This window comes from Mesoplodon densirostris, chromosome 6 (genome assembly GCF_025265405.1).
Source record: "Mesoplodon densirostris isolate mMesDen1 chromosome 6, mMesDen1 primary haplotype, whole genome shotgun sequence".
Taxonomy (NCBI): domain Eukaryota; kingdom Metazoa; phylum Chordata; class Mammalia; order Artiodactyla; family Ziphiidae; genus Mesoplodon; species Mesoplodon densirostris.
Window position 1 is genome coordinate 7,719,640 of NC_082666.1, and position 27,998 is coordinate 7,747,637.

At 55.0% G+C, this 27,998-nt stretch overlaps 1 protein-coding gene across 13 annotated transcripts in view; it reads right to left on the minus strand.

Annotated features, from left to right (window-relative positions):
* The window catches only part of DNM1 (dynamin 1), a 46,198-nt gene that overhangs the window by 4,421 nt on the left and 13,779 nt on the right, over positions 1-27,998 (minus strand). For 3 of the 13 annotated variants that reach the window (XM_060102530.1, XM_060102528.1, XM_060102534.1), the window contains exons 2-21: positions 25,724-25,797; positions 25,353-25,502; positions 24,780-24,983; positions 24,396-24,494; positions 24,132-24,292; positions 22,967-23,109; positions 22,689-22,824; positions 22,429-22,496; positions 21,164-21,302; positions 13,737-13,823; positions 11,123-11,193; positions 10,899-10,950; positions 10,682-10,693; positions 8,195-8,308; positions 4,275-4,384; positions 3,427-3,538; positions 2,951-2,962; positions 2,406-2,576; positions 836-1,077; positions 256-471 (exon numbers count right to left, since the gene is read on the minus strand). In XM_060102530.1, the coding sequence (XP_059958513.1) occupies positions 256-471; positions 836-1,077; positions 2,406-2,576; positions 2,951-2,962; positions 3,427-3,538; positions 4,275-4,384; positions 8,195-8,308; positions 10,682-10,693; positions 10,899-10,950; positions 11,123-11,193; positions 13,737-13,823; positions 21,164-21,302; positions 22,429-22,496; positions 22,689-22,824; positions 22,967-23,109; positions 24,132-24,292; positions 24,396-24,494; positions 24,780-24,983; positions 25,353-25,502; positions 25,724-25,797 (2,373 nt within the window). Of the gene's footprint in view, positions 1-255; positions 472-835; positions 1,078-2,405; positions 2,577-2,950; positions 2,963-3,426; positions 3,539-4,274; positions 4,385-8,194; positions 8,338-10,681; positions 10,694-10,897; positions 10,951-11,122; positions 11,194-13,736; positions 13,824-19,372; positions 19,512-21,163; positions 21,303-22,428; positions 22,497-22,688; positions 22,825-22,966; positions 23,110-24,131; positions 24,293-24,395; positions 24,495-24,779; positions 24,984-25,352; positions 25,503-25,723; positions 25,798-27,998 lie in introns of all 13 variants that reach the window. The other 10 variants (XM_060102531.1, XM_060102533.1, XM_060102527.1 and 7 more) reach the window with 8 other exon arrangements.

A 27,998-nucleotide genomic window follows, 5' to 3' on the forward strand; every position in this document is an offset into this window, starting at 1 on the left:
AAGAAGAGGGCAGGTGGGATGAGCCCCACGGCCCCCTCCCCGGAAACGACCACCTGCGGAACTCAGCGCTCCCTGGGGGCAGGCTCCGCCAGCCCTCGGCCACACCCCCGGTGGCTCTGGCACCCACGGTCCGAGTGACCTGGACAGAGAGGGCCGGCTCTGGTGACCAGGGCCGATGCTCCGGAATCCGGCCCCACCTCCCTCCCGGCCACGCCCGCCCGGCGGTCTCTTCCGCCGCTTTCGGCCCCTACTCACCTGGGGACCCCGGGCGGGGCGCGGTTGGGGCGCGAGGGCACCTGGGGGGGAGGACCGAAGGGGTCAGGGGAAGCCCCCGGCCTGGAGGGCACGGGGGGCGCCCCCCCTAGGGCGGACCCAGCAGGCGGAGGCCCAGGAGCAGGGCCCCGCGACCCGGGCCGGGCTGGGGGCACCGCGGGGGCTCGGCGCTGCGGTGTGGGGCTGGACGTGGGTGACCTGCGGGCGACAGGGAGCGAAGGACAAGGAGGGGAGAGAGATGAGCGGCTCCGCCCCACCGTGAGGCCCCGCCCCCAGCTGGGTGCCGGCCACGCCCATTAGCGCAAGCTCCGCCCCTCCACGCCTTAGGCCGGAGTTTAAGCCCGCCCCCAGAGGCTCCAATGTTTCAGCTCCACCCCTCCCGGCAGCCAGCTCTCCACGGCAAGCCCCGCCCCGCGATAAGCCCCGCCCCGCGATAAGCCCCGCCCCTCGCTCCAGGTGGGAGCCATCCCGGTGACGCCTGCGCGCCACTGCCCGGTCCCGGCCCTCCTCCAGCAGGCCCCGGGCTGGGGGGCTTTGGGGCCGTGCGAGCCGGCCCTGGTACCTGCGTCCAGCCGGTACGCTCTGCACCTGCAGCCAGGAGTCGTCCACGGGCGGGGGCATGGGCGTGCTGACAGTGGTCGTGTTGATGTCGCCGATGATGCTGAGCGCCTCTTTCAGTGCGTGGTACATGCGCAGCATCTCGTCGCGCCGCTGCGCCTGCTCGGCCGACTCCTCCATCAGTGTGTTCTGGTCCCCGCACGAGTACAGGTTGGCCAGCAGCTCCGAGAAGATGAATTCCTTGGTCTGCGGGCGGGCAAAGAGAGGAGAGGGCTGGGACCTGACGCCTGTACCAATTTGCCCTCCCCGCCGGGCCCTACTAGCTCGGGGATGGGGCTCTGTCACTGCCTAAACTCAGAGATCTCCCTTGCTTCCCCGCCTCCCCGCTTGCCCTTTTTCTCAGATGGTCCAGAGAAGAAAAGTGAACTGTTCAAGGTCATAGATCTAGGAGAACACTCAGGGCCTATTATGCACCAGGACACCTGGTTACTCAGCTTATTTCAGCCTCAGTTTCCTCATCTGTAAAATGGGGTAGTTACACCCTTTCCAAAGACTTGTATGCTCCACTGAACCAAAATAAGGAAGACGACAGTTTAAAATTTTCTAAGCCCTTGAGTAGCAGGTGTGAATGTGTGCCTGGACCGGGTGAAATGTGAGTCTCTGTGTGTAGGGCATGCGTTAATGTTCGCCTTAAAAATTCCCAGGTGTTGGGGCTTCCCTGGTGGCGCAGTGGTTGGGGGTCCACCTGCCAATGCAGGGGACGTGGGTTCGTGCCCCGGTCCGGGAGGGTCCCACGTGCCGCGGAGCGGCTGGGCCCGTGAGCCTTGGCCAATGGGCCTGCGCGTCTGGAGCCTGTGCTCCGCGACGGGAGGGCCGCGGCGGTGAGGGGACCGCGTACCGCAAAAAAAAAAAAAAAAAAAAAAAAAAAAATTCCCAGATGTTACCTGGCCCAGGCTCTGGAACATTTGTGGAGAGATGCTGAGGTTTTTTTATGCTGTAGGCCTGTGTCTCATTTATTCGATATCTAAATTTATGTTGAACACCTACTACACGCCAGGCACTGTGTTGTTACGCACTTTATATTCATTTAATCCTCAACTCTATCATTATCCATATTTTACATATAAGAAAACAGAGGCTCAGAGAGGGTAGTTCGTTTGCTCAAAGTCACACAGGGAATTTGAGGCAAAGCCAGGATTCCAACACAGTGCTAATTCCCCTCAGGCCATGCTTTTTCACTAAGTCATGGTGGAAGTGGTTCCGTGGGGTGGTGTATATCTCAAAACATGGTGTGGGAGATCTCAAAACATGGTCTGAGAGTTCTCAAAAGATGCAGATTCCTAGCCCCTCCTGGAAATCATTTAAGCATGCTTGGAACAACTTGGTTGTGTGAATCTACGAAATAATATATGAAGCTCACATTATATTTCTATTGGATAGCTCTGGCGTGGACCCATGCCTCCCTCCCCAGACTTGGTCCCACGTGACTAGCCCGTGCCTACCCCAGGCCAACCTGGCCACCTGCCTCCCTGGTCCCACGAGAGCACCCGCCCCCCACGCGGTGGTGCACCCACATTGTTGATCATGAGGTGCATGATGGTCTTAGGCATGAGGTCGCGGACGGTCTTGTTGACTATGGCCATGTATGAGTCCACCAAGTTCCGGATGGTCTCCACCTGCCGCTCCAGCTGTGGGTCCATGGAGTGCATGAAGTTGTCTGAGCCATTCTCCTCCGTCTCACTGGCCTGCCATTGAGGACAGGGCATCAGGATGGCTAGGCCCTCAAAGCCAGGTTCCAGGCATCCCCAGGGTCCCAGCCCCTTCAAGGATGCCTGGAACGCTGAGGTACAGAGAGAAGCAACTGACCTGTACACAAAGACACCAGCTCCCCCATAGCTCTGGGTCTCTGGGCTCTGCCCACCCCAGTGCCTCTCAGGACCCCAGACCCTCATTCAGCCTTATCTTGGCTCTGACTCTAGTACCTAGAATTTGCCTTACTTTCCCAGTCCATAAATTAGGAAAGGACATCTCCAAGGACCCTTCTTGATTCTAAAGGCCTGGCCAGATCTGTCGCCAGGCTAGAGATGCCTGGCAGAAGGTGAGAGGGGGACACACTCACTTTCTCTTTGTCCTGGGAGGCCCACAGCAAAGCCGTAGAGGTCACCACACCAGCATTGCCATCATCGCCACCGCCAGCAGCGAGCACAGCCGTAGCAGACACACAGAGAGAGGAAAAGAAGAGGGCATGAGTAAACCCAGGGCACTGCACCCCAACTGTAAGGCAACTGCAGACACTGTCACAGTGGAAGAGGGTAGAAAAGTGAAGGCAGTCACAAGAAAGCATAATCACGTGAAAGGGATGCCGGAAATGACATCTGTGTCAGAGAAAGAGTCATGTAAAACCGCACTGGAGAAGGATGGGAGGAAGGGTTAACTCGGCTCCCACCCCAGAGCAGGTGGGGGGGGGATCCCTGCTCTTTCTGAGCCCAATAAGAGCCCGAAAATATGGAATGGCTTGGCATCACTGTGGATGGCTTCCCCCGGAGCCCCTTATTTTAAGCAGCGTGCCCCTCCCCTACCTCCCCTGCCACTCACCCCAACACGCTCGGGGTACACGCCAGCCCTCAGGAAGGAGGCCTTCCAGCTATCCACCTCCTCCTGTGTCTCGCAGGCCAGTTCCAGCTGCCGGTAATCCTTGTAGACGTTCCTGCAAGATGGGGCAGGTGGTGAGGGGAGATGGGGGGCAAAGCCCATTCACCTTGGTGGTTAATGGCGTGCGTGGACTGGGGTCAGCGTGCCTGTCGGCCAATCCTGGCTTTCTTACTTGCCAGCTGTGGCACGTCCCTTCTTCTCTCCCAGCCTTAGTTTTCTCGTCTGGAACGTGGGTTAATAATAACAATTCCTGCCTTTTAGGGTCATTGAGAGGATTTAGTGAAATGAGCAGTAAAATACTCTATTAGAAAGGGACTGAGCTCTCATAAAGGGGAGCACCCATGACAGCGCAGCCCCTGGCTAGATCTCACCCCCCACTGGCCCCCTCCCAGGCTTTCCCCTCTTGGCAGTTGTATTGAACCCTCATCTCTGAGTAGGAGAAAGTCCACTAGAGTCAGCCCTGGGTTGGGAGGGGAGAGGCTTGGTACTGCCAGTATCTTATGCAGGGCAGGTACTAACCAAGTGATTGCAGAAGGACAGGAGGGGAGGAAGGAGGGAGGGAGGGAGAGAGAGAGACACGGGGAGGGAGGGAGGAAAGGCAGGAAGGAGAAAGGAGGGGGTGGCGGGAGGGAGGCCAGGAACGAGATCTTGACATGCGTCTAGCACAGATTAGACACTCAACAAATATTTGTCAAGTGAATGACTTGCTGGGGAGCCGGGGGCAGATCTCTCTCCTCTGGATCTGTGGGCCCGTCTTTACTCCCCGGGGCCCCGTGGGAGCAGGCAGGCACCTCTGCTCCGTGTTGAAGAGGGCAAAGATGTGCTTGCTGGACATGAAGCCCTTCTCCACGTCCCGCAGCTTCAGGTTGTCCACCGACAGCATGTACTTCTTCTCTTTCTCCTGGGGGGGAGGGGGGAGGGGGGGAGTGACGGGTGACAGGTGAGGCTGGTGCTGTCTTTGCTACGTCGCGGGGCGGGGGGACCTGGGGCTGTAGACCACCAGTCCCCTTGCACTGCACGGGTGCTGTCTGATGAAAGCCTGGCCACGGAGCCCTGGGTCTGCTGGGCACCTCGGCTCCCCACGGCGTTCAAGCCCTTCCCACCGCCTCCGCATCCATGCCAGAGCTCCAGAGCCTGGGGTGGCGAGGCTGAGCTTGGCTCCCACATCCCGCCCCAAGCAAGCCCTGGACACGAGCCAGGCCAGCCCCAGCCAGGGACCCCGCACTCGGCCTCTCTTGCCGCCAGCCTGGCTGATGGGGCCTGCTCTGGATAAGCCTCTGACTTCATTTCCTGACTGGAGAGACGGGGAAGGGGGGCGGCCACCAGGCCTGGCAGCTTCAAAGGGCTGTGGCTCAGCCCACTCCCCACAGCTGCCCATGTGTTAGCAATCAGGCACACAGCACAAGCCTGGAGATGGTGAGTCTGTGTGTGCAACGTGTGTGGTTGTATGTCTGTGCAAACGTGCACGTCTGAGCACGTGTCCTCTCACCACTGTGCGTGTGCCCATGTGTCCCTGTGTGTGCACGAGGGTGCCTGAGGAGGTGCCAGCCCGGCCGTGTGTGCGTGTGAGCGTGTTTGTACGTGTGCACAGTTTTGGAGGTGTGGCAACTGTAAATGTCCACGTGTCTGCGTGGATGTACCTGCGGGACATGCGCTGTGGGTGCACATGCTTATGTGCATATAGTTTTCGTAATGGGCTGAATCTGTGTGGTTTATCTGTATCGTCTGGGAGGAGTTACGCTTATCTGTGGATGGCATGTGGGTGCCAGGCCTGTGTGCACATGTGTGTACGTCTGGTAGGGGCGGACACGTGACCGTAGGCTTCTCTGTCCTACAGACAGAGGGGAGGAGCTCAGGGATCTTCGGAGGAGGTACCCCAGGATGGGGCTCTGGGAGGAGGGGAGGGGTTTCTGCTGCCTGTACCCCACTAGCCAACCCAACACCACAGGGCCCACGCCCGGGGGCCCAGTGGGGGGTGACGGTGTGGGTTTGGAGGACTCGGGGCTTGGGCATGAGCCTCGCCTCGGACCTCGGGTCGGGGGCTGGGTTTCGGAGGACCCTGCTCCCCGTCCTGGCGTCATCCTGCCCACCTCTCTCTGCCCCCCACACCCCCCTGGCCCATCCAGCCACATAAAGCCCTCTTTATGCCAGGCGGGTGGCCGGGAGCCCCAGAGGGCGGCTGGGGGAGGAGAGGAGGAAGTTGCACACGCGGCCAGGGAACATCTGGAAGCATTCGAGGGAGGCCCCGCCGCCACCCGCCCTGCGCTCTGCTCTGGGGTTGGACACTAGGTAGGAGCAGCCCCCTCCTTCCCGCAGGCCGGCCCGTCCCCAGGCCCCTCCTCCCCAGCCAGAGCTCCCGCTCACCCCTGCCACGTCAAAGGAGGCAGAAGGGGAGTCAGAGCAGAGAGGGGACCCCGGGCTGGCTGGGCTGGGCTGGGGACCTTGCATCTCCAGGACATGGGGCCGAAGCTCTCACCCGACGGACAGACACTGCAGCCTGGATGGATCAGAGGACACCTCCACTCCGTCTACCCAGTGTTTAGACTATCTGTTCAGGACTCCCAAATTGTACAGTAGTCTGCACATTGGTTAGGCTGGGCTGGGTTAGACCCTCGGCACCGCCGCTGGAGAGCTGGAGCGACCCCCGCGCGCCATCCCAGAACCGGAGCCCGGAGCCGGGGCAGGGGGCTTGGGGGGCACAGGGTGGGCTGGGAGGAGGCAACAGAGATGGGGGCGCCACCATGCTGTGGGACGGGGTGGGGCTGCTGATGGGTGGCGGAGGAAGAGTGAGAAGATGGGGGGTCAGTGAGGGCTGGGGATGTGGGCGGCCGCCTGTCTGCCCAGAGGATCACCCAAGTCCCAAAGACCAGACGGCTGGTGGCTGGGTGGAGAAGGGGGACAGACCACCGTCCGCCCAGCCCGGACCACCTCCCTGTCCCCAGCTGCTTTAGGGCAAAAAGATCCACTCACAACCCAACACACACACGCAACCTTACCTCGGCACGAACACACCTACAACTCGGAAACATACATTCCCACACTCGAATTTTAAATCACACATCCGTGTCCCAAGCACACACAAGTGCATGCACACACATGCGCACACAGACGCACACACCCGCTCACAATGGAACACCAGCCCTCTCCCATCCTTACATCCCCAATACATACAATACATATCCTCAAACGTGCCACACGCACGCCCTCCCTCCTCAAGCCCACTCGCCACACATACACACAGACGCTTACACACCGGGCACGGGCACACACGGCTCAGGCACACATGGTCTGCCCCCAACCACACATGCAAACCCTCAAACACCGAACACGCCCCGATGCTTACACCCCAGACACTCTCCTGTCAAACACCCACACCCCACGTCCACAAGCCTCACATACACCCTCACCTGCCAGCACTCACTGGCCAGCCCTCCCCCACCCACACGTACACTCAACGCCGGGGTCACACTCGACTCAACTCAAATGTACACACGAAGTTCCACAGAGACCAGCCCCCCGACACACACACACATACACACACACACACGCACACACACACATACAAGGACGGGGGCCCTGCTCAGATATACTCCCTCCTCCCCCCAGTGTAGCCCATCGCTGGCCCCCAGCCCCAGGTCACACTGTCCCCTGGCCCTGTGCAAGGAACCTCAACACAGGAGCCCAAGGAGTGGTGGGGCACGGGCGCGTCTAGGGAGGCTGCCCAGGCGGTAGAGCAGGAAGCGGTCCCCACACCCGTGCCCCGCACAGCCTCACGCTCCACCCTTCGAGGGGCCCCACGCTCTGGGAGAGGCCAGGGTTGGGGTAATGAGGTCCAGATGGCTTGGAGCCCCCGCCGGTGACGACAGAGGGCCCCGCCCAAAGTGAGGAGGGGGGCCCTGCCTGGGGAGACTTGGAGGGGGCAGGGATCAAGGAGGGGGGCTTGGGGAGCGAAATCAGAGGCCACCGCCCCAGCCTCTGCTCCCCCACGCAGAGCACCTTCGCCTTCAACAGACCCCTCAGGAAGAAGGGGGTCCCTCCCCCCACTCCTTGGCCAGCTGGAGTTCATTACCACAAGCCCCCTCCCCCCCAGCCCTCCCTGCTCTCTCTGGTCACCTCTGGAATCCAGATGTGGAAGCCAAAGAGACTCGTTCTTAAAGGAGACCAGCAGCAGGGAAGGTGGGGGGGTGGCTGGGCTTCCCTGTGCCCAGTGGGCAGGGAGGGGCTTGGGGTGGTGCCTCTGTGGGGCCCCATCGCTCCTCGCCCCTCTAGCTGGAGGCACCCTGGGCATCCCCCTCGGACTGCTGGGGGCTGGGGGGCTGGGGTGCAGGGGTTAACAGCATGTCTGGCAGCTGGACTCGTGTGTGTCATGGGCCTGTGGAGGCCACGGAGTAGGAGGCACGCCCTGGAGCAAGAAAACAGGAAGGCTGCGGGGCTGGTGGGGTCAGAGAGGGATGCCCGGCCCCCCTGCCCACCCCAGGGCGCTCAGCCCCAGGCTCTCCAGTCCTGCCAAGCCCTCTTCTCCATCCAGCCTGGATAAGCCCCCAGGATTGCGTGCCTCTGGTCCTGACCTCCCACCTCCACCCAGGGGTCTTTGATGGGAGTTTTAAATCCCCCTTGTGGGTGGTTCAGGCCACTCCAAGCCTGTGGTAGGGTCTCAGCCTGCCTCTGGCCACCAGCCAAACCCCTTGATGACCAGTGGCCCTTTAGTTACCTCGTCATCCTTGTACCAGGACAGATTCTCGGCGGTCAGCACAAACCAATACTCCTTGGAGCCTCCCTTCATGATACCGATGTTGTTGATGGTCAGCCAGCCCTTCCGGATGACCTGGAGGGTGGGAGGGGGGGCAGGAAGTCAGTGGACAGAGGCCAGGATTCCCCATGTAGGTAGGCAAAGAGAAACCCTCAAAAGCTCACCCCTCCCCCAGCTCTTCAAGGCCTGGCTGGTCAGAGAGGGTGGGGGCCAGACCTGCCCTGGTTTGAACCACAAGTGAACAGAGGGGAAGACAGAGGAAGGCAGAGGTCAGCTCAGGATAAACAGCCTACTGACAGAGCCATCTGAGTAGGGGACTGGTGGCCTTGGTAGGGGACGAGCTGCCCACTGCTAAAAAGTGTGCAAGCAGACTTTAGGTGGCTGATTGGGCAAGATAACTCTGAGTATCTTTTCAGGTTAACAGTTTATTCAAAGACTTTTTCTGACCTCAGGGACTTTGCACGTGCTTCTGTTGACTCTGCCTAGAAAGCACTTCCTCCTGTTTGCCTGGCAAATCCTACTCATCCTCTGGGCATGAGCTCAGAAGTCACATTCTCAGGCAGGCTCTCCCCGGCCCCCCATGTAAGTCAGGACCCCTATTATAATCTTTCATCACTCCCTTAAGCTTTCTTCTATGACAATGACTGGAATTTTGAATTTGTGTGCGTGTCTATATGTGTGTGATTATCTGTTGATGTCAGTCTGTCTTGCTAAATTGTGAACTCTCTCCCTCACTGGTGTATCCCAGCACTTGGCAGAGTGCTAGGCAAACAGTAAGTGATCAATAAATATTTGTGGCATGAATACATGAAGGCTGTGATAGTAGGGTTCTAAGAGTCTTTGCCTCCAAGCCCCAGGACAGGGGTGGGGTAGTAGAGCACAGACGCAGCGGGGAGGGCTGAGCACAAATTGCCCAGACTCCTCTTCCCCGGAGAAGCCCAGAGGAACAGGCAAAGGTCTTTTTTCACAGCAGGAAGCAGCTGTCCCTGGGACTGTCCTGAGCCACTGACGCAGATTAGGCCCTGTGGATTCTGCTCCAAGGGCAGAGACACTGGCCAGACCCTGGTGGTGGGACAGACTGAGGGGACAAGGGAGCTTCTTCTGCTCCCTCCCCCAGCCCTGTCCTCCCTGGCTTCTCCCCTGAGCATCCGGAGAAGACTGAGCAGCCTGGGGCTGGCAGGAAAGCCCTCTGGGGTCAAGCCTGCTTCTAAGGCCCTCGAAGCACCCCCCACCACCCCCACTCCCAGCCCTCCTTAAACCTCTCTGGCTTCCTCGAGAACCTTGCAGAGAACCCAAGTCACACAGCGCATCACAGCTAGTAGCTGCCTTAGTCATTAACAGGGATGTGGTAGCCAGTGTCTCATGACCACCCTCCCACCCTGTCCCGGTCTGGAGAGGATCCCTTCAGCATCTTGTCACTGTCTTTGGAATTGAGGCTGAATGCCACACCCTGGCCCTCCATCTCCCCAGTCTGACCAGCAGACCTCTCCACCCTGCTCCTGCCCTGACTCGCAGCCTTTGTCCTCCCTCGGCCACCCCCAGCTCTGCCCTCCTCCCTGCTCACCCAAAACCCCCTTCAGGAGCCCCAGCACCAGGGACCTCCTGTTCCCCCCACTCCCACCCTGCCTGGAGCCTGACTACAAGCCCAGGCTTCCAAGGGGCAGGGCCAGAGTCTGACTCCTGTCCAGGGGCCAGCACAGTACAGGCACCAGTGAGTGTTTGCTGAACCGAATTGCCCTGGGATATTGCATTCATTAGCTCCTTCATTCTATTTAGCACCTACTGTATGCCAGGCACTGCACTGGGGGCTGAGGATTTACTGGTGAACAAGACAGACCCAGCCCTTCCCCTTATAGGGTTCAAGAGGGAAATGATATGATGCCAGTAATCACACAAACACCTAGATTATCACAAAGAAACTACAGTCTCTGGAAGAGCTCAAACCCTATGGCTGGTGGTACAACCGGGGCTGAGAAGTGATGTTTCAGCAGAGATCTGAAGGACAGAATAGGTAAGGAGGCACTGGTCTCTTGACATTTCATTCACCTCTTACTCAACTCTCTGGTAGAGATGCCAGCTTAAAAACATTCTCTCTCATCCATCCGTCCATCTATCCATCCATCCATCCATCCATCCATCCAACAGATATTTAAAGAGCTCCTACTCAGTGCCAGGCCCCTGCCAGGCATTTTCACCCACCCCAGCCCGCATGGTCTACCTCTGGCTGAAGTAGATGCTTAGTTCATGTGCAATGATGGACAGATTGGTGGGACTCTGTGTGGCTAGACCCTGCCTCTGGCCCGAGTGCATATGTGGACACCCATGTGCTGGGGTGTGCAAGCAGCTCAAGCCAAAGGGTGCCCTCTTGACCCCTGCACATCCCCACTACAAATGGGTCCCCTCCTCCCCCTCACTACACAAACCAAGAGCCCCAGTCCTGGTACTCACCAGAATCTCATCCTGCAAAGAGGTAACCATAGCAACCACGAGAAGCACCGGGAGAGAGGAGAGAGGGTTACTGATGCAGAGTGGGAGGCTTGTGGCTGGCATCTGACAGGCTCTCTGGCCCCTGTGGGACCCTTCCCCTCGGGGGAGGGGGATCTCAGAGCTTGGCGTCCATCCGGCACCCTCCATCCCTCCGGCTGGGGCACTGGAGTTCACTCACCTGGTTCCCTGAAGCCTTCTTCTTGTTCATCTGGTTGCTCCTCTGCTGAGCACTAATGAGGAGAGAAAGAAGAGTCCCAGAAACTTCTCTCAAGAGGCCTGGTTTCATTGCTACTGCTCAGTGGGCACCAGACCCAGAGGCTTAACCCAACAGGCCTGGGTCCTACACACACATACACACACAGTCACACGAGGTGTCACCTTCTCTGACCAGGGCGCACTCACTTGGCAAAGCCTATGAAGTCCTCATGGTTGGTATTCATGTAAGCCAGTTCAATATCGATGAGGAGCATGACCTTCAAGGATACACAGGTCAGCAGTAAAGTGGAAAAGATACCACAGAGTTTTAAAATGCATGAAAAGCTGGGAGAAGCATACTTGCAGCATGTATAGAGTCCATAATAAATCAGTGTATAATCCACAATAAATAAATGTATCCATAATAGTATCCATAATAAACAAAGAGTTCCTATAAATCAATAAGTGGAAGACAAGAAACACAAATCAAAATAGTCCAAGAACATGAATGGGTAACCCATAGAAGAAATGCATACAACCAATAAGGATATGCAAAAAAATGCTCCCTCTCATTAATAAAGAAATGTAAGTTAAAATGAGACCCCTTTTTAACCTATCAAATTAATAATAAATATTGATAATGACCAGTGTGGGCACAACTGTGGGAAGACAGATTCTCTCACATACCATTGGTGGAACTGTAAATGAGTATCACCTTCTTGGAGGGCAGTTTGGCAATAGTTGACAACAATAAAATGCATATATTCACTTCTAGAACTATATCTCACAGATAAGCTCCTTGAGTGAGCAAAGATACATGTACCAGGGTGTTCAGTCTGGTGTGGTTTGTTGCAGAGAAAAACTGGGAACAAGCCAACGGCTATCAGAAGGTGAAATAGATTATGGTGTCCTCTAAACTGAAAGGCACTCTACAGCTGTTCAGAAGAATGAGGATAACTTCCAGATTCTGGCATGGGAAAATCCCCTTTGCAAATAATTAAGAGTGATGGGATTTGTAACCAAATTGTGATGGGGGTGACATTCCTGATGCTCACTGCCGGGTTCAGACCCAGGCCCTGCTGCTTCCTCACCGAGCTTCAAATTCCACAAATGCAGGGTTTCAGCCTCACAGGAGTGGTGAAGACACAGTGAGAGGAGGAAGGTCATGGGTCTGACCTGTAATAGGTGCTCAACTGATGTTAGCTACAATTATCTTCAGAGAAAAAAAGGCAAGACACACTGCAGGATTGTGATTCTTTAAGAGTAAGAGGAAATCTGGAATCTGTATGTGCCTAGGGAAAATGTCTGGAAGGAGACACACCACACTTTTAATAATGGTTCTTTTATGGGAGACTGGGGGCGGGGAAGAGTGAATGGAGGAACACTTACTCGTAATTTAATGATTTCTATACTGATTGAATATTTTATTGAGTATTTACCATTTTGTCATTAAAAAGAGACCAGTGAGGATTTAGAAACACAACATCGGCAACAAAAATGTGAGTGATTAGGGACAGCACCATTGTGGAGAAGGGGTGTATGAGGATGGAAGCTGGAAACTGGGAGCCAGAGGTGGGTATAGACAGCAGATGACAGGGAGATGGCCAAGGAAAAAGGACTCGCCTGTGAGCTTTGTGAGGGTCATGAGGGAGCCTGCTCACCTCTGCTCCTCCCAGCTCAGAGGAGCTTTCAGGGAATGTGCTTCTGATTGAATGAATGAATGAATGAATGGCTGAGAGGAGCTTTCAGGGAATATGCTTCTTATTGAATGAATGAATGAATGAATGAATGACTATTTGATAAATGACTACATAAAAGGAAGGGAGGGCAACTATGAGGGGTGTATGGTGACCCAGAGAAACAGCAAAGAGAGAGAGAGAGGCCCAAAGTGAGATGACCAGAGTATAGATAGTTGAGAAGCAGATGGTGGGATTGTAAAATGGAGCAGCTTCTCTAGAAAACTGTATGGCAGGTCCTCAAAAAATTAAACATAGAATTACCACATGATCCAGCAATTCAATTTCTGGAAATATACCCTAAAGATGTAAAAGCAAGCTCTCCAAGAGATACGTGTGCACCTGTGTTCATAGCAGCAATATTCACAATAGCCAAAAAGTGGGAAAAAATGGATAAACAAAATGTGGTCTATTCATACAATGGAATATTATTCAGCCTTAAAAAGGAAAGATATTCTGACACGTGCTACAACGTGGATGAAGCTTGCGAACATTATGCTAAGTGAAGTTAGCCAGAAACAGAAGGACAAATGTATGCTTCCACTTATATGAGGTACCTAGAGTCATCAACTTCATAGAAACAGAAAGGAGAATGGTGGTTGCCAGGGGCTGGGAGGAAGGGGGAATGGGAGTCATTTTTTTGTTGTTGTTTTTGGCCTCACTGTGGGGCATGTGGGATCTTCGTTCCCCAACCAGGGATTGAACCCGCACCCCCTGCATTGGGAGCGTGGAGTCTTAACCACTGGACCGCCGGGGAAGTCCCTAGGAGTCACTGTTTAAGGGGGACAGGGTTTCATTTTAGGAAGATGAAAAGTTCTGAAGATGATTGGTGGTGATGGTTGCACAGCAATCTGAATGTACTCAATACCACTGAACTGCACAATTTAAAGTGGTTAAAATAGTAAAATTTATGTTATGTATATATTTTCTCACAGCAAAAAAGAGAGCAAGAGAGAAGCAGAAAGTTAATACAAGGAGAGAAAGTATAAGAGAGACTGAGACAGAAGAGACAAAGTGGGAAGAAGGAGGTGAGCCCAAGGGCAGGAGTGAAAGGTGAGGGGAGAGGGGGTGGCGCGTGGGCTCACCTGCTCCTTGGTGCGACCCTCGCGCTCCCGGATGTGGGTGGTCACGATGCGCTCCATCTCCTCCCGCAGCCGGGGGTACTGCTGGAGCTGGGGAGCGGGGGGAGGGGAGAGAGCCACGTACACTGGGGGCACGGGTAGGGGGCACCCAAACCCCACCAGAATCCAGGGGCGTGGGGTGGGAGGGACACACAGAATGCCCCACACCTGGGGGCCCAGGAAGCTGATGGCACCAAGCCACAGCCACCCCTTTCCCCCAATTGTGGGTTCCAAATGGCAAGTCAAGGGTCTTCCCGGTCCCGGGCCCTCTTCACTAGCCTACCTGGGCAACTTCATGGGTGCCGGCAGTTCCCATGAGCACAAATGCCTTGGGAATCAGCCTGCTCCTGGGCCGCCATCTTGGTGGCAGCCATCTTGGAAACAGACCTATTCGATTGAGGCCTTTGTTTGGGGCGCTGTTAGCGCCCCAAACTTTCACTGATCCTCAGGGCTACCCCTTGCCTCCTCAAAGGCTTGGAGGCACAGTCAGGTGGGGAATCAGGCAGGTAACAGCCTGCAGGTTATGATCCAGGGAGAATCCGGGGAGGGCAGGGCCTGAGGTGCCAGGTGGCCTCCTGAGTCAGGCTGGGGACAGGCAATGCTCCTTGTCAGAGCTGGGGGAGGGGAGCAGGGGAAAACCAGCAGTCACACAAAGGACATGCAGGAGGCACAGGCATGCGAGGGCATTGGGGGGTGGGGTGGGCATGCAGAGTGCGAGTGCCAGCAGCATGAGCAGTACCCTGCGGGGGCCCTCTTGGTAGAATCCACCCGGCTTTGCCTCCCTTTGCATGCCCTGTCCTGGCACCACTACCCCGACACATCTGCCTGGCTCAGAGCTGGCTGGCCAGCCTGTCTCTACCCCACTCCTTTGGGGGTAGAAGCTCAGCAGCACCCTTCTACCCAGCCACCCCCCGCAGTTTTTATCAACTGAGGCCAAAGGGGAAGTTGCTCCAAACCCTTCCCCACTGTCTGTGGGCTCTGCCTTCAGCTCAGCCAGGCTCTGGACAAAACCTGGGTTGACACCTCCTTCAGGACTCTGTTGAATATCGTGTCTTCCAGAAAGCCTACTGTGACCACCTCCATGTGCCCCATCCCTCTCCACCCCACTTCCCTCCCCAAACTGGGCTGTAATTGCCCTGAAGGTAGGGCCCAGGGCTGGGCACACTGTCAGTGCCCAAAGAGGGCCCGTTGAAAGAATGAGGGGATGAATGAAGGATGGAAGTCTTTGCCCTCCTTGCCAGGGTGAGCAGACATGGGCTCCTCTGCCCTCTGGCTCATGAACAGGCAGCTCCCTGGAGAGGGGGACTCGCTGAGTTGCTGATGGTGGGAGTCTACCCAAGGGGACCTCCTCCTCTGCTATGGAGGGGCCCAGGCTGGGCAAAGCTAGACCCACACCTTGTCCCTTTTTCCCATCCTGGGTCAGGCCCCACAGGTGGATCCCCCTATGTGGGAAGAGAGCTGGAGGTTAGCGTGCCTGGGTCACAGGTAGTGATTCTGAGGGCAAGATGGAGGCCAAGGGGATGGGGCGGGGGTGGGGTGGGGGGCATCAGGAGGGTGGGGGAGAGAGCAGCGCCCTGGATGCCAGCCCAGGAGAGGCAGACTTGAGAGATGCCACATCCTCCCCACTCCCCCCGCGACTGTTCCGTGGCTCTGCCAAGGGTGTGGCTCATGTGGCCAAGCTCAGGGGACCTGGGAGGGAGGCAGCCTGAGAGCCGGGGCTTAGAAACAGCACTGGCTGGAGGGGGCCAGTGGACCCTGCTGCCCCGAGAGGCTCAGGGATGGGCCATCACTCCTCACAATCCCCGAGTTGGGGCAGATTTGGGACCGAGTCATGGCCACCAGAAAAGCCTCCTCTGAGATGGTCCCAAGTGCTCCCTCCCTGGGTGGCGTTGTGGGAGGGGCAAGGAGGGAGGAGGAGGGAGCAATTTGCCAAAGAGCATGACCAGTTCTCCCACTAACGGCCTGGATATTGCATTTGTCAAGTTTTCCATGTGTCAAAAATGACAGGGCAGCCTCAGCCCCCTTGAGAAGTTCTGTTCCCTTTGAGCATCTTTTTCCATTCTGGCTGCCTCTGAGCATTTCCAGAACTTTCAGCCAGTTTTTAAAATGGAACTTTTCTCTCTCAGGTCTTGGCTAAGTGGGGCAGTCAGCCTGGAGCCCACTGTTTAGTGGTCAGGAATGCAGGCCCTGGAGCCACCATGGCTCTCGGTTCAAAGCCAGCCCCCTACCCTGCTGACCTTCCTTGGAAAAGTGCTTGGACCCCTCTGAGCCTCAGTTTCTCCATGTGTGAAATGAGGTAATCATGGCACCTTCCCTCTTAGGGTTGTTGAGAGGACTGAGCAGCACACCCTGTGCTGGACATTAAACTCCAGATTTCATCCGGAGATGAAACTCTAATCCCAGCAGGCCTAGGAATAATCAGCAGGAGTGGCTTGCTAAATTTAGAAGATTTGGGGAGGGAAAAAAAAAGAGGAAGATGGGTGAATTTTGCTATGTAGACAAAAAACTACTATGCATTAAATCAATTAAAAGGCAATTTTTTAGACATAAGTTATAAGCTTTCCTTTCTAAAGTTTTTGTTGATCAATTTTTCTCCTTACAAAAATTTACCGACTCACTGTAAGAAATCTGAATATGACTAAAGTTTGTGAAGTAGCAATGAAAAAATTCCTGTGTTCTTTGCCTTCTTAAAATAATCGTTAGTAACTATGCCTTTGGAATTTTATCACTTATGTAGATTATTATATTATATTATATATTTTATATATTTATCATTTATATATATTACTTTCCCCCCCATATTCTATACGTTTGTCTCTGAAACCTGCTTTTCCCCCCACAGTACATTGTGGAAGGAAACGTGAATGGAAATAAATATCCCTTGCCCTTTTAACAACTATAGTCTTTCATTGTCTGTGTGATACCATAGTCAATCCCCTCTTGATGGACATCTGGGTTGTTTCCAAAATCTTACCATTTACCCTAATTAGTGCTTTTTTGGAAGGCAATTCAGCAAAGTGTTCCACAGTTTTTAAATGTTTATATATAGTAATCAGTCTTCTAGGAATCTATCCTAAGGAAATAATCCTAGAGAAAGAAAAATAAAATTCTTTATACACAAAGATGTTCATTGCCAGGGTATTTATAATATTGAAAAACTAGAGACTGTTTCAGTGTTCACCAATAGGAAAATGGTTAAGTAAACCGTGATAGATCTATTCAATAGAATATTATGCAATCATTAAAAATGTTCACATAAGGACTTCCCTGGTGGTGCAGTGGTTAAGAATCCACCTGCCAATGCAGGGGACACGGGTTCCAGCCCTGGTCCCGGAAGATCCCACATGCCGCGGAGCAACTAAGCCCATGCGCCACAACTACTGAGCCTGTGCTCTAGAGCCGGTGAGCCACAGCTACTGAGCCCACACACTGCAACTACTGAAGGGTGTGTGCCTAGAGCCCGTGATCCGCAACAAGAGAAGCCACTGCAATGAGAAGCCCGCGCACCGCAACGAAGAGTAGCCTCTGCTCGCCGCAACTAGAGAAAGCCTGCGCGCAGCAACGAAGACCCAACGCAGCCAAAAATTAAATAAATAAATAAACAAATAAATTTATTAAAAAAATGTTCACACAGACTATGTAATAACACCCACCAAAATGTATGTTATTAAGAGAAAAAGCAGGATACTAATATATTCACAGTGTAAATACCTAACAAAGTAAATAAACCTATGTATAGAAAAAACAGTTTGGAGGAATAAATTGGCGAACACTCTTTGGAGAGCAAATCTTGCAGAAGTTACCAAAACTGTGAGTGCTCACATCCACTGACTAGGCAATTCTATACTAGAAATTTGCTCTAAAGAAATGACAGGATAAGTACTACAAATATATTTATAAGGCTATTCACTGCAGCACTGTTTGTAAAAGAAAAAAAAAAGGTGGAAACAACCTAAATGTCTGTCAATAGGATATTGAATACATAAATCATGTCATATTGCTACAGTGGAATACAATTCAGCTGTTCAAGGGCATGATCTTTACGTAGCTACTACAAGGATTCCACCCCACATTGCTCAGTAAAAAAGAAGAGTTCACGGATCAGTGTGGTCAGTGTGAGCCCTTTTAGGTGAAAACCGGTGTATATTTGTAATTATGTAAATAATTAGGTTAAATAAATAATTAGTTAGGAAGGGTGTGCTGCTACCAGTCCTTATCTCTAGGGCTGTGAGTTTATAGGGACTTTTGCTTTCTCTGTGCAGTTTGAATATTTTGGTAACAATCATGTATGGTCAGAACAAAATCAATACCGATAATTTCATTTTTTTAAAAAAGGAGTGTATTTGCAGGAAATGTACAAAAATCTCAGTGTGGCTCTTGGAAAGGGAGTGTGTTGCCTCCTTTTCACTCTTGGGCATTTTCCAAATTTTCTCTAATTGAGAATGTGTTCCTTTCACAACGAAAACCCAAAATTTTAAAAAATTTAGATATATTTTGTGTTCTTTTGTAAAGAGATTTGAGGCAGCTTAAAATAAACTCGATATTTTTTAGTTTAACAAAAGTTAAGATTGCATTGCTTAGTATTCATGACGCAGTGGGACCGTGATTTAGATGTCATGATATATACTATGCAATGGAGAGTCCAGCCCAGATTTGATTCCACCTGGATCAGGCACTGAGTGGATGCTAATTTGCTTCATCTACCCCCATTTGGCACAGAAGTGAGCAAAAGTGAGATAGGATTGTGTAAGGGGCGCACAGGACTAATTATATATGAGCCACGAAAACCGTGATGCTTATTTAAAACATGAAGTTAAGGCAGATGTTCCCCCACCTCCCAGTGTAGGGAGTTTTTCAAATACAAGTGAGGCTGGGCTCATGCAGGCCCCTGGGAAGAACTGCTTTAGACAATCTGGCGAAAAGTCCCCAAAATGCCCCGAAGTAGACAAATAGGAAAAAGCCATCTAAAAGGTCACGGACGACTCAAAAGAGGCTGACCCTGTCAAACATGTATGGATTACAGTAAAGTGAGTAACCCAATATGCTTTTAGGCAAATTGGTTTTGAGGGACTGGGATAGCTCCCCTGCCCCAGGAGGCCCTGATCCCAGATCTCTTCCCTCAGCCTCCCTAAATCTGAATCCCACTCTGCTGCTTTTTTCTGAGACTCAGTTTTGTCATCTGTAAAATGGGGATAAGACTACTCACTGATTAGGGTTGTTAAAAGGATTAAGTCAGATAACAAGGGCAGGCACTTAGCCTAGTACTTGGCACACAGTAGGTGCTCAGTAAACAGCGGCCATCTCCTTATCATCATCACCATCAAAGCGGCCATCAAAGCATCAAAGAGGATGCTTGGGTTAGAGCAAAGTCTTCTGGCAGAGGTGGGGGCCTGAAGGAATCATGAGTACAGTAGACCCAGGGTTAGAAGCCGGCATGAGACCTTGGGGCCAGGAATCCCCTGGGCCGGCCTGGGCGTCTGGGTCCACTTGGGTGGCTGAGAGGCTGCCGGGCTTGCTCAGCAGTTGGTTCTTGCCCACGGGAGGCCCTGGCCATGAGGAAGAGGTGGCCAGGCCCAGCCCCTCCCAGGCGGCCATCATACCTTTTCGCTACACTTTCTGATGGTGGCCGTGAGCTCACTGACTACCATATCCACACACTTGATACTGGGCTCTTTAAGCTTCTGCACCTGCTTTTTCACTGTGGCTTCAAAAGCGAGGTCAGGTGTGAAGAGGCCTGTCCTGCACCCGGGGAGGAGGAGGGGAACAGGAGTAGAAGCAGCCGGGGGTGGGCGAGTGAGGAGAAGGAGGGGAGTGAAAGCCAAGCAGAGCCAGGGTCCAGGGTGGAGGATGGCACGGACACAAGGGAAGAGAGAGACACCGACACAGAGAAAGAGAGACAGAAGAGAAGACAATGTGAGCGTGGGACCTGGCCCTCCTGCCGCCATCTGGATTGGCACCTCCCAGGTGCTGCCAAGAAACCCCCAGGGCTCTGAGGGCGTGGGAGGGGTCTGAGGGACCAAGCCCCTGCCCCATCCAAGGGCACTTACTGAGTTCATATTCTCTCCCCAGGGCTTGCCTCCCTCCTCTCCCCAACTCTTCAGCTACACGGAGCCTGCCCTCTCTCTCTTTTCCTGTGCCGTCTTTGTCCTTTTCCTATGCTGTCCTGCTGAGGAGCTGACCCAGGCCAGGACCCCACTCACTCACATTCTGTTCAATTCTAGGTTTCCCAGAACCTCCTGTATTCGCTTCATCCCGACTCCAAAGCCCAGCACCATTCCCTATTCTCCACCAAGGTTGTTGCATTCAGCTGCCCAGGCTGTGCACTGCACAACTCCAGGGGGCTCCATTTCCATAGGCTACGGGGCAGATGATGCCTTCTGGAGTTGCTGTGTAGCTGCCTGATCGCCATTCTCCAGCTCCCTGCCCTACCCCTGCCCTTCCCTTTCTCCTCAAGGGGCATCCTTTGCCTCTCCTCCTAAGGAGTCTGGAGGAGCTCAGTTTGGAAAGACAGAGAGAGAAGAGGAAAGACAGAAAGAGTGGAGATAATGATAGAGAGGGGCCAGGGCAGCAGTGGGGAGGGGAAAGGGAGGGAGTCTGGGGGTGGAATCAAACGAGCACTGGCCTTGGAGTCCAAAGCCTTGGCTCCAAGTAACAGCTCTGCCACCTCCTAGCTCATATGGCCTCGGGCAAGTCACTTGATCTCCCGAGCCTCAGTTTTCCTGCTGTGAAATGGGTGCGCCATCCTCCCTACCCTGCCGTGCCCTCCTTGAGTGGTTCTGTGAGGCTCAAACGACATAGCAGAGAGGGCTCTGTCCCTGGAAGGCTGGATGTGGATGAAAGGGACGGGGAAGGTCCTGAGTGAGGGTCCTGAGTGAGGGTCCTGAGTGAGGATGGCGTGAGATGGGGAAGATGAAGGACAGTGGGGAGTCAGGGTACCTGCTTGACCTGGGTCCTCTGAATCCCTCTGGTTGTCCAGGCCCCTAGGGCAGCACCCAAGAAGGTCCTGTACTTCATCTGTCTCCAGGGACAAGACTTCCCCAAGACCCCTCCCTGGAGCCCCCAAAGATGAGCCCACCTCTGAGAGCAGGGAGGGGGCTTAGGGTCCCCTCTTCTCCCTGAGCTGGGGGAGCTCTTGGTGGGCTCTCAGGGCCAATTGCCACCATCATACCTGTCTTTCCAATGTCTAAATCCCTTGGTTCCCCTGGTCTGGGGGCCGGGGCTGGGTGAGGCCCCCTCAGAGAGTCCCCCTCTCCTGGGCTGTGGTGGCCTGCCTCCCCCACCCCGCTGAGGTCTGTACATGCTACCAGGAGGCACTGGGGGAGGTGGGGAAGGAGCGCCTGGCAGCAGAGCAGGGCGGGGCAGAGGCAGGGGCTGGCCGGGCAGCTGGTTACCTTCTTGGTGCACTGTCTAACGGTGCTGATTAGCTCCGAGATAACCATGTCCACACACTTGAGACACGGTTCTCGGATCTTCTTCACCTGCTTTTTCACAATGGTCTCAAAGGCCATGTCTGGGGTAAAGAGCCCCGTTCTGAACGCCCGGAGCGGAGGAAGGGCACGGTGTCACAGACCGGCTCCTGCCAGGAGCACCAGGCCAGGGCCCCGCCCCGCCCCCCTGAGCTCTGCCCTCGGGGTCCTCCCACTACCCCTCTCTGGACTTCAGTGTCCCCATCTGTAAAATGGGCAGGAGGGATTCTGAAGAAGACCTTTCATTTGAAGCTCTTTAGGGCAAGACAAGGTCTGCTTATAACTCGCATTTGTCCTGCTTTGTCTTCAGATCCTGCTCATACAAAACGTTCTATGTCTAGAAATGGTTTAAAAACTGTCAAACTGGGTTTTCTTTAAGAGCCTTTCTGGGAATAAAGCATTTTATTTTAAGACTAGGAAGGAGATTTTTTTTTCTTTTCTGTGCCTTAGCCAATGCAGTCTGTAAATTCCATGCTAAACCTTGGAATTGAGCCTGCGTGAAAGCAGTGACATTTTAGTCTTGTTCACTGCCTGGCACATAGCAGGTGCTTTAAATTTTCTTGTTGAATGGACAGTGTAGATCTGGGTCCCTGGAGCAGGGCTAAGCTTTTTAGGAACAGTCTATTTTCCAGTCTTTGTCCCGGCTCCACAGGCCTTGGGGTTGGCTAGGAGGAGGGAAGTGGGGTGGAATGGGGCCAACTTCGGGCTAATGGGACTGTAGGAGGGTCTGGAGGGTTGAGAGGCCTCATCCCATCATAAAAGGTTCACAGACTAACACCTGATGCTCCACCCCAGGACCTACCCAGTGTTTTGGGCAGCTTTGTGCTGGATAGCACTGGGGGGAGATGTCCTACCCTGGGGATGGGCAGGGGGCCCAAGCCCGAAGGGTGCTTCCCCAGCCACCTGTGTCTCGGGCTCTACCCCACTGTTCTAGTCTCCGGGCTGCTCCCAGGGACAAGCAAAGGAGGGTAGCAGGTTGCAGGTCGTAGGGTGGCCTGGGTCTCCCATCCACCTCCCCTATCCAGAGCCTGTCCAAGCTGGATCCAGAAAGTCAGGGTTGAGGAGACTGCGACTAGGTAGGGCTCTTGGTCCTTCCTCAGGGAGGCTCACTCCATCACTCCCTCTGTCTCTGCACTAGACCCCTCCTGCCTTCCAGGGTTCAGCTCCCCTCCCCTGGTCCCAATACGTGCCTAATGCCATGTATATTCTTGATGGCATAGCTGATCTCCCTTCGGAGTTCCTTCTCGTCAAACTCCATCTGTGTAGGAGACAAAGAGATGGCTAGTCAGGGCCTGTTCTGCTACCTGGGAGGTCAAACAGGGTCCACCTCACTCCCAGAGCTGGGCATCAGAGCCTCTAGTGGGGTCAGCACACGTACGCATGAGAGAGTCTTAGGTGGGTGGGTGGGAGGGTAGTCCTGAGCCCTCCTGCCCCTGGGGGGTCTGCCTACCTTGACCAGCTCAAAGGGGAAGCGCTCATGGAAGATCCGGTTGATGCGGGCTCCCCCCGACAGTTCATAGGTGTCGATCTGGTCCCCTGAGCCCTCAATGCGCTTCTCAAAGTCTACAGCAAATTGCTGGACCATCCTGGGGAGAGAGTGGTAAGACCTGAGGGGGCAGCAGCAACCCAAGGCAGGGAGCCCTGGGAGCCCTGGGAGAGCCCTGGGCTGAGAGGCTGGGGGGAGGGGCAGCCCCATGATGGGGACTCAGGAGCTGGGGAGGGCCTCACTGCAGCAGAGCCTTGGTCTTGCGTGCTGGGTCATCAGGGCGGAAGTTCTTGTACTCCTCCACCTCCTTCTCAATGGACAGCAGCTGGCTCTGAAGCTTGTTCCGCAGCCCTGGCAGTGTGTCCCGGATGTGGTTTGTCAGTTGCTGGCGGTGGGGGCGAGGAAAGGGTTAAGGCCATGGTCAGAGACCCAGAATGCCCACAGGACCAGGCAGGGGCCAGGATGTCTGGGGCCCATGTGGACGTGGTGAGGTGCAGAGCCACAGCCCTGCCCACTGCTGTCCTGCCCACCAGAATGAAAGCTGCCTGAGGGCAGGGACTGGCACACAGTAGGTGCTCACAGAGGTGTATTAATTGAATTAATGAGTCAATAACTCCATTTTCAGTAGAAGCCAGAAATCTAGATTTTTATCTGAAATTACCTGATTTTGACTAATTTAATAGTTTTAGACACCACAAGAGCCAGATGAAATGAATCAGGGGCAGTGATGGCTGGAAAACTGCCCCCTTGTGCCCTTTGGGTTTAAGGCCTCCCCTAAGGTAATTCTCAAGTTCTGAGGCTCACTCTGGTTAGGTCTCCACACGCAGTATCTCCCTGAACTGCAGAATGACCCTAAGAAACAGGTCTCATCACCACTATCACCATTTTACAGGTGCAGAAATAGAGGCTCAGAGAGCTGGAGAGTCTTGGTGGGTGAGTGACAAAGCTGAGACTGGAACCCAGGTCTGTGGCCTCCAGAGACCCCAGTTTTGTCCCAGACCACACTGCCTTCCTACTGTCAACACACATACACACACACACCCCTCAGTAATTCTGGAAGCCCCATTCCGGATGGAGAAACATCCTAGGGAAGCCCCTGGGATCACCCCCTCCGCAGATCAGCCTCTCCCCATTTCAGAAGGAACAAATGTCTTTAGCCAACCACACTCCAATCCTAGCCCCCAAGCCCAAGCCCTTGTCCATGCCACCCTCCACACAAGGTCTTGGACTTCTCTCCATTCTGGGGCGTTCCTAGGGCTCCCCTTCCTGGCCCCGGACAGGGAACGGTCAGCAAAGCTCTCGTGCTACCTCTCACTGTGGGACAGGGGGCGACCCTCACAAAATACGCTTAAATGATTCTGTACTCATGCCGGTTTCCCCAGGCCTCACCCTGGCCTGAGCACCTACCTGGTTAAGGACCTTCTGCAGGTAGGGCGTGCCCATGCGGTCAGCCAAGTGGCGGTAGGAAGGGTGGGAGAGGAAGAACTTGCGTTCAGCAGCCAAGGCAGCCGTGATATCTTTCTTACCATCGATGTCCTTCTGGCTCCGGTTCACCACTCCAATGTAGCCTGTGGATGGGGTGGGGGTCAGGGGCAACCAGGCTTGCGGGGGGTGGGGGGGCGGTGTTACGAGGAGGGGCAGTGGGCTGGGTCAGGTGTGTGGCCTGCCGACCTCTGCGCAGCGGGAGCAGCTTGTTCTCCAGAACATCACGGGCATCTGTGCCCTCGTCCATCAGGTCCAGCTTAGTGATGACCCCGATGGTGCGCTGACCTGGGGGTGGCAGGAGAGGGTTGTCTACATCTGCACTTGCCCTCACACAGGCGACCCCAGGCACTCCCAATCCCACCCCACTCCCCCTTCTCCCAGCCCACACCCTCCCTTACCCACTGCCTGCCTCTGCTGTCCCCGCCTCATTCATTCTCCACAGTAGCCAAAATGATTTTTAAAGGCATAAATCTGATCCCACCCCTATTCGCTTAGACCCTCCAGTGGCTCCGCCTTACGCTGTGAATAGACCCCCAGGGCCTTGCGCATCGGCTACCTGTGAAAACCTACCCTGGGGGTCCACCTCCTTGGCGACCTTGAGGGCATCAGAGTTGGCCAGGTCGGAGTTGGCTGGGGACACGGCCAAGATGAGGCAATTCTCCTTGGTGACGAACTGCATAAGCATGTCCCGGATCTGGAACTCGATGTCGGGAGGTTGGTCCCCCACTGGGACCTTGGTCATTCCGGGCAGGTCCACTAAGGTCAGGTTCAGCACTGGACAGGGCGGCGAGAAGGCGGGCTCAAGGCGAGGGGCGTGGCCGGGGGCGGGCGGATTAAGGAACAGGGCCGGGCTTAGAGAGGATCTGTTTGGGAGCGTGGCCGTAGGTGGGTGGGGTTAGGGAAACGCGAAGGGCTAAACGGAGGCCCGTTAGAGGCGCGGCCAGGGGTGGGCGGAGCCGTGGCAGTGTGGGACTAGGGGTAGGATGCGCAGAGGAGTCGCTGTGGGGGCGGAGTCTGCAGGAGGGGTGAAGCCCTTGAGGAGGGGCCAGCTAAGGGGCGGGGCCAAGAAGATGGTTCCTAAGGGGCGGGGCTCAGAGACGGAGCCAAGAGGCTGGGGGCGGGGCCAGGGCCAGGTCTCCTCACCGTGCGGCGAGTAGACGCGGAGGTTGATGGGCACCGGAGAGATGCCCTTGTTAGTGCCAGTCACCCGGTCGGTCTCAGCCTCAATCTCCAGGCGCACCTCCTCGAAGTCGGTGAATTTCTTCCCCTTGCAGTGCAGGAACTCGGCATATTCTGCCCCAGAAGGAGGGGGGCAAGGGGGAGTAAAAATCATAATAGCCGGCACCCACCTGGGTCCCATCTTCCGCTGGGAAAAGACCCCCCCCCCAACCACACACACACACACAAAACGTTGCCTTCTTCTCCCTCCCTCCACGCAAAGCCATCTGTCTGTTACGCATTTTTATCCCCGCTGTTCGGATGGGGAATGAGGCCCAAAGAGGGGAAGCCCATACCTGTGGCAGCATTGACCAGCTGCAGGACCAGGGGGCGTCGGGTGACAATGCCAGATCCTCGGGGCAGGAAGTCCCTGCAGTGAGTTGGGGGTGAGAAGAGGGGCAAGGTCTGAGGAGGCTCCCTCTGTCCCAGGGGCACTTGTCCTGCCACTGGGAGCCCCAAAGCTTGCCCAAAGTTCCCTGCCACACCTTAGCCTAAGGGCTTCACTAAGGGGAGAGGGCAGCTGAGAGAGGCGTAACAGATCACCTCCAAATCCTCTGGGTCACAGAATTTGTGCTTCTGAACTGGCCCCCAGACCTCTCTCAGGTCTGCCCTGTGTTAATTCTGAGCCAACAGGAAGTCCCTGCCCCAACCCAGCCACTGCCATTCAACTCAGGAGAAACTGAGGCATGGGGTGCCCCACCCCACGTGCCCAAGCATCCAGTGGCCACAGAGTGGATGCCAAGGAAATGGAGTTGCACCTCCTCCCCACCCTTCCGCTGTGGGGAAAGGCAGCATCTCACTTCCCCTTCCCTGGGCCCCATCTGGCTGGGGTTGAGGATGAGGGGGATGGGGGGAAGGAGGAGGCAAGGAAAAGAACTTATGCTCCTTAAGTACCTACTGCATGCCAGGCTCTTCGTGGGCAATATCTCCTGGACTCCACACAATAGCCTCATGAGGAAGACACTGTTATTATCCCCATTTTACAGACGAGGAAACTGAGGCTCAGAGACATTCAGGTTGCCCAGCCAGTATCTACCAGACCCTGGGCACAGATCTGTTTGACTCTCTGGTGAAAGCTTTCTGCCCTTCAACTCCCTGAAGACACAGCTCCCTTTTTTTTTTTTTTTTGCGGTACGCGGGCCTCTCACTGTTGTGGCCTCTCCTGTTGCGGAGCACAGGCTCCGGAAGCACAGGCTCAGCGGCCATGGCTCACGGGCCCAGTCGCTCCGCGGCATGTGGGATCTTCCCGGACCAGGACACGAACCCGTGTCCCCTGCATCGGCAGGCGGACTCTCAACCACTGCGCCACCAGGGAAGCCCCCCAGCTCCCTTTAAAGGACTGGACTGAGGCATCCCAAAGTCACCTCATGCCCCTAGACCTGATGTCTATTCCTCAGACATCTGCTGTGTCAACCTCACCAGTCCTTTCAGCTAACTCTTGAGGGTGCCACTTCTCTCTCTCCTGTCAGCTCTTCTCACCTCCCCACCCACACACCCACGGCCCCACCCAGGCCAGCACAAGAAGGACAGTGGAGGCCTCTCCAGGGATCAGGCTGTTGGGATCACAGTTATGGGATTCCTAGGACTCAGGAAAGGGGGAAGGAGGCCAGAGCTTGAGGGACCACAGAGATCTGGCCAGTCACCTCATTCATGGAGAGGCACATGGAGGCCCAGGGAGGGGAAAGGATACACTCAAGATCCTAAAGGGGGACTTCCCTGGTGGCACAGTTGTTAAGAATCTGCCTGCCAATGCACGGAGCCACTAAGCCCGTATGCCACAACTGCTGAGCCTGTGCTCTAGAGCCCGCGAGCCACAACTACTGAAGCCCGTGCACCTAGAGCCCGTGCTCCACAAGAGAAGCCACTGCAATGAGAAGCCCGCGTGCCACAACGAAGAATAGCCCCCGCTCGCTGCAACTAGAGAAAGCCCACGTGCAGCAACGAAGACCCAACACAGCCAAAAATAAATAACTAAATTTATTTAAAAAAAAAAAAAAAAGATCCTATAGGGTTGGGACACAGCCAGATCATGAACATGGATCCCCTGCCCCCAGCCCAGAGCCTGACCCGGACTCACAAAGCAGGTTTGGGGCAGAGGGTTTGGGGACAACAGAGTAGGCCCAGGTTTCTGGGTTCAAGGCCTCATCTGGGGACCCTGGGGAGGCCTCTTCCATCCCCTGTTCTCACCTTGCCCCACCTCTAGGGAGAGCAGAGGCTAATGGGGTGGAGTCAGCCGCCTTATGGAGAAGGAGAATGATAAATCCTGCATTTAACCATCATTTCTAGGTGCCAGGCAAATGCTTTTCATTTGTGCAAGACTCTGAGCTTCAGAAGGGTGGGCTTGCATCTTTCCATCTGTCGCTGTATCCCATGGCTCAGCACAAGGCTTAGCACACAAGACGTCCTTAATAAATGGGCACTGAATTCCCAAGTCCTCAAAAAGTGCTCCCAGGGCTTCTCTGGTGGCGCAGTGGTTGAGAGTCCGCCTGCCGATGCAGGGGACACGGGTTCGTGCCCCGGTCCGGGAAGATCCTACATGCCGCGGGGCGGCTGGGCCCGTGAGCCATGGCC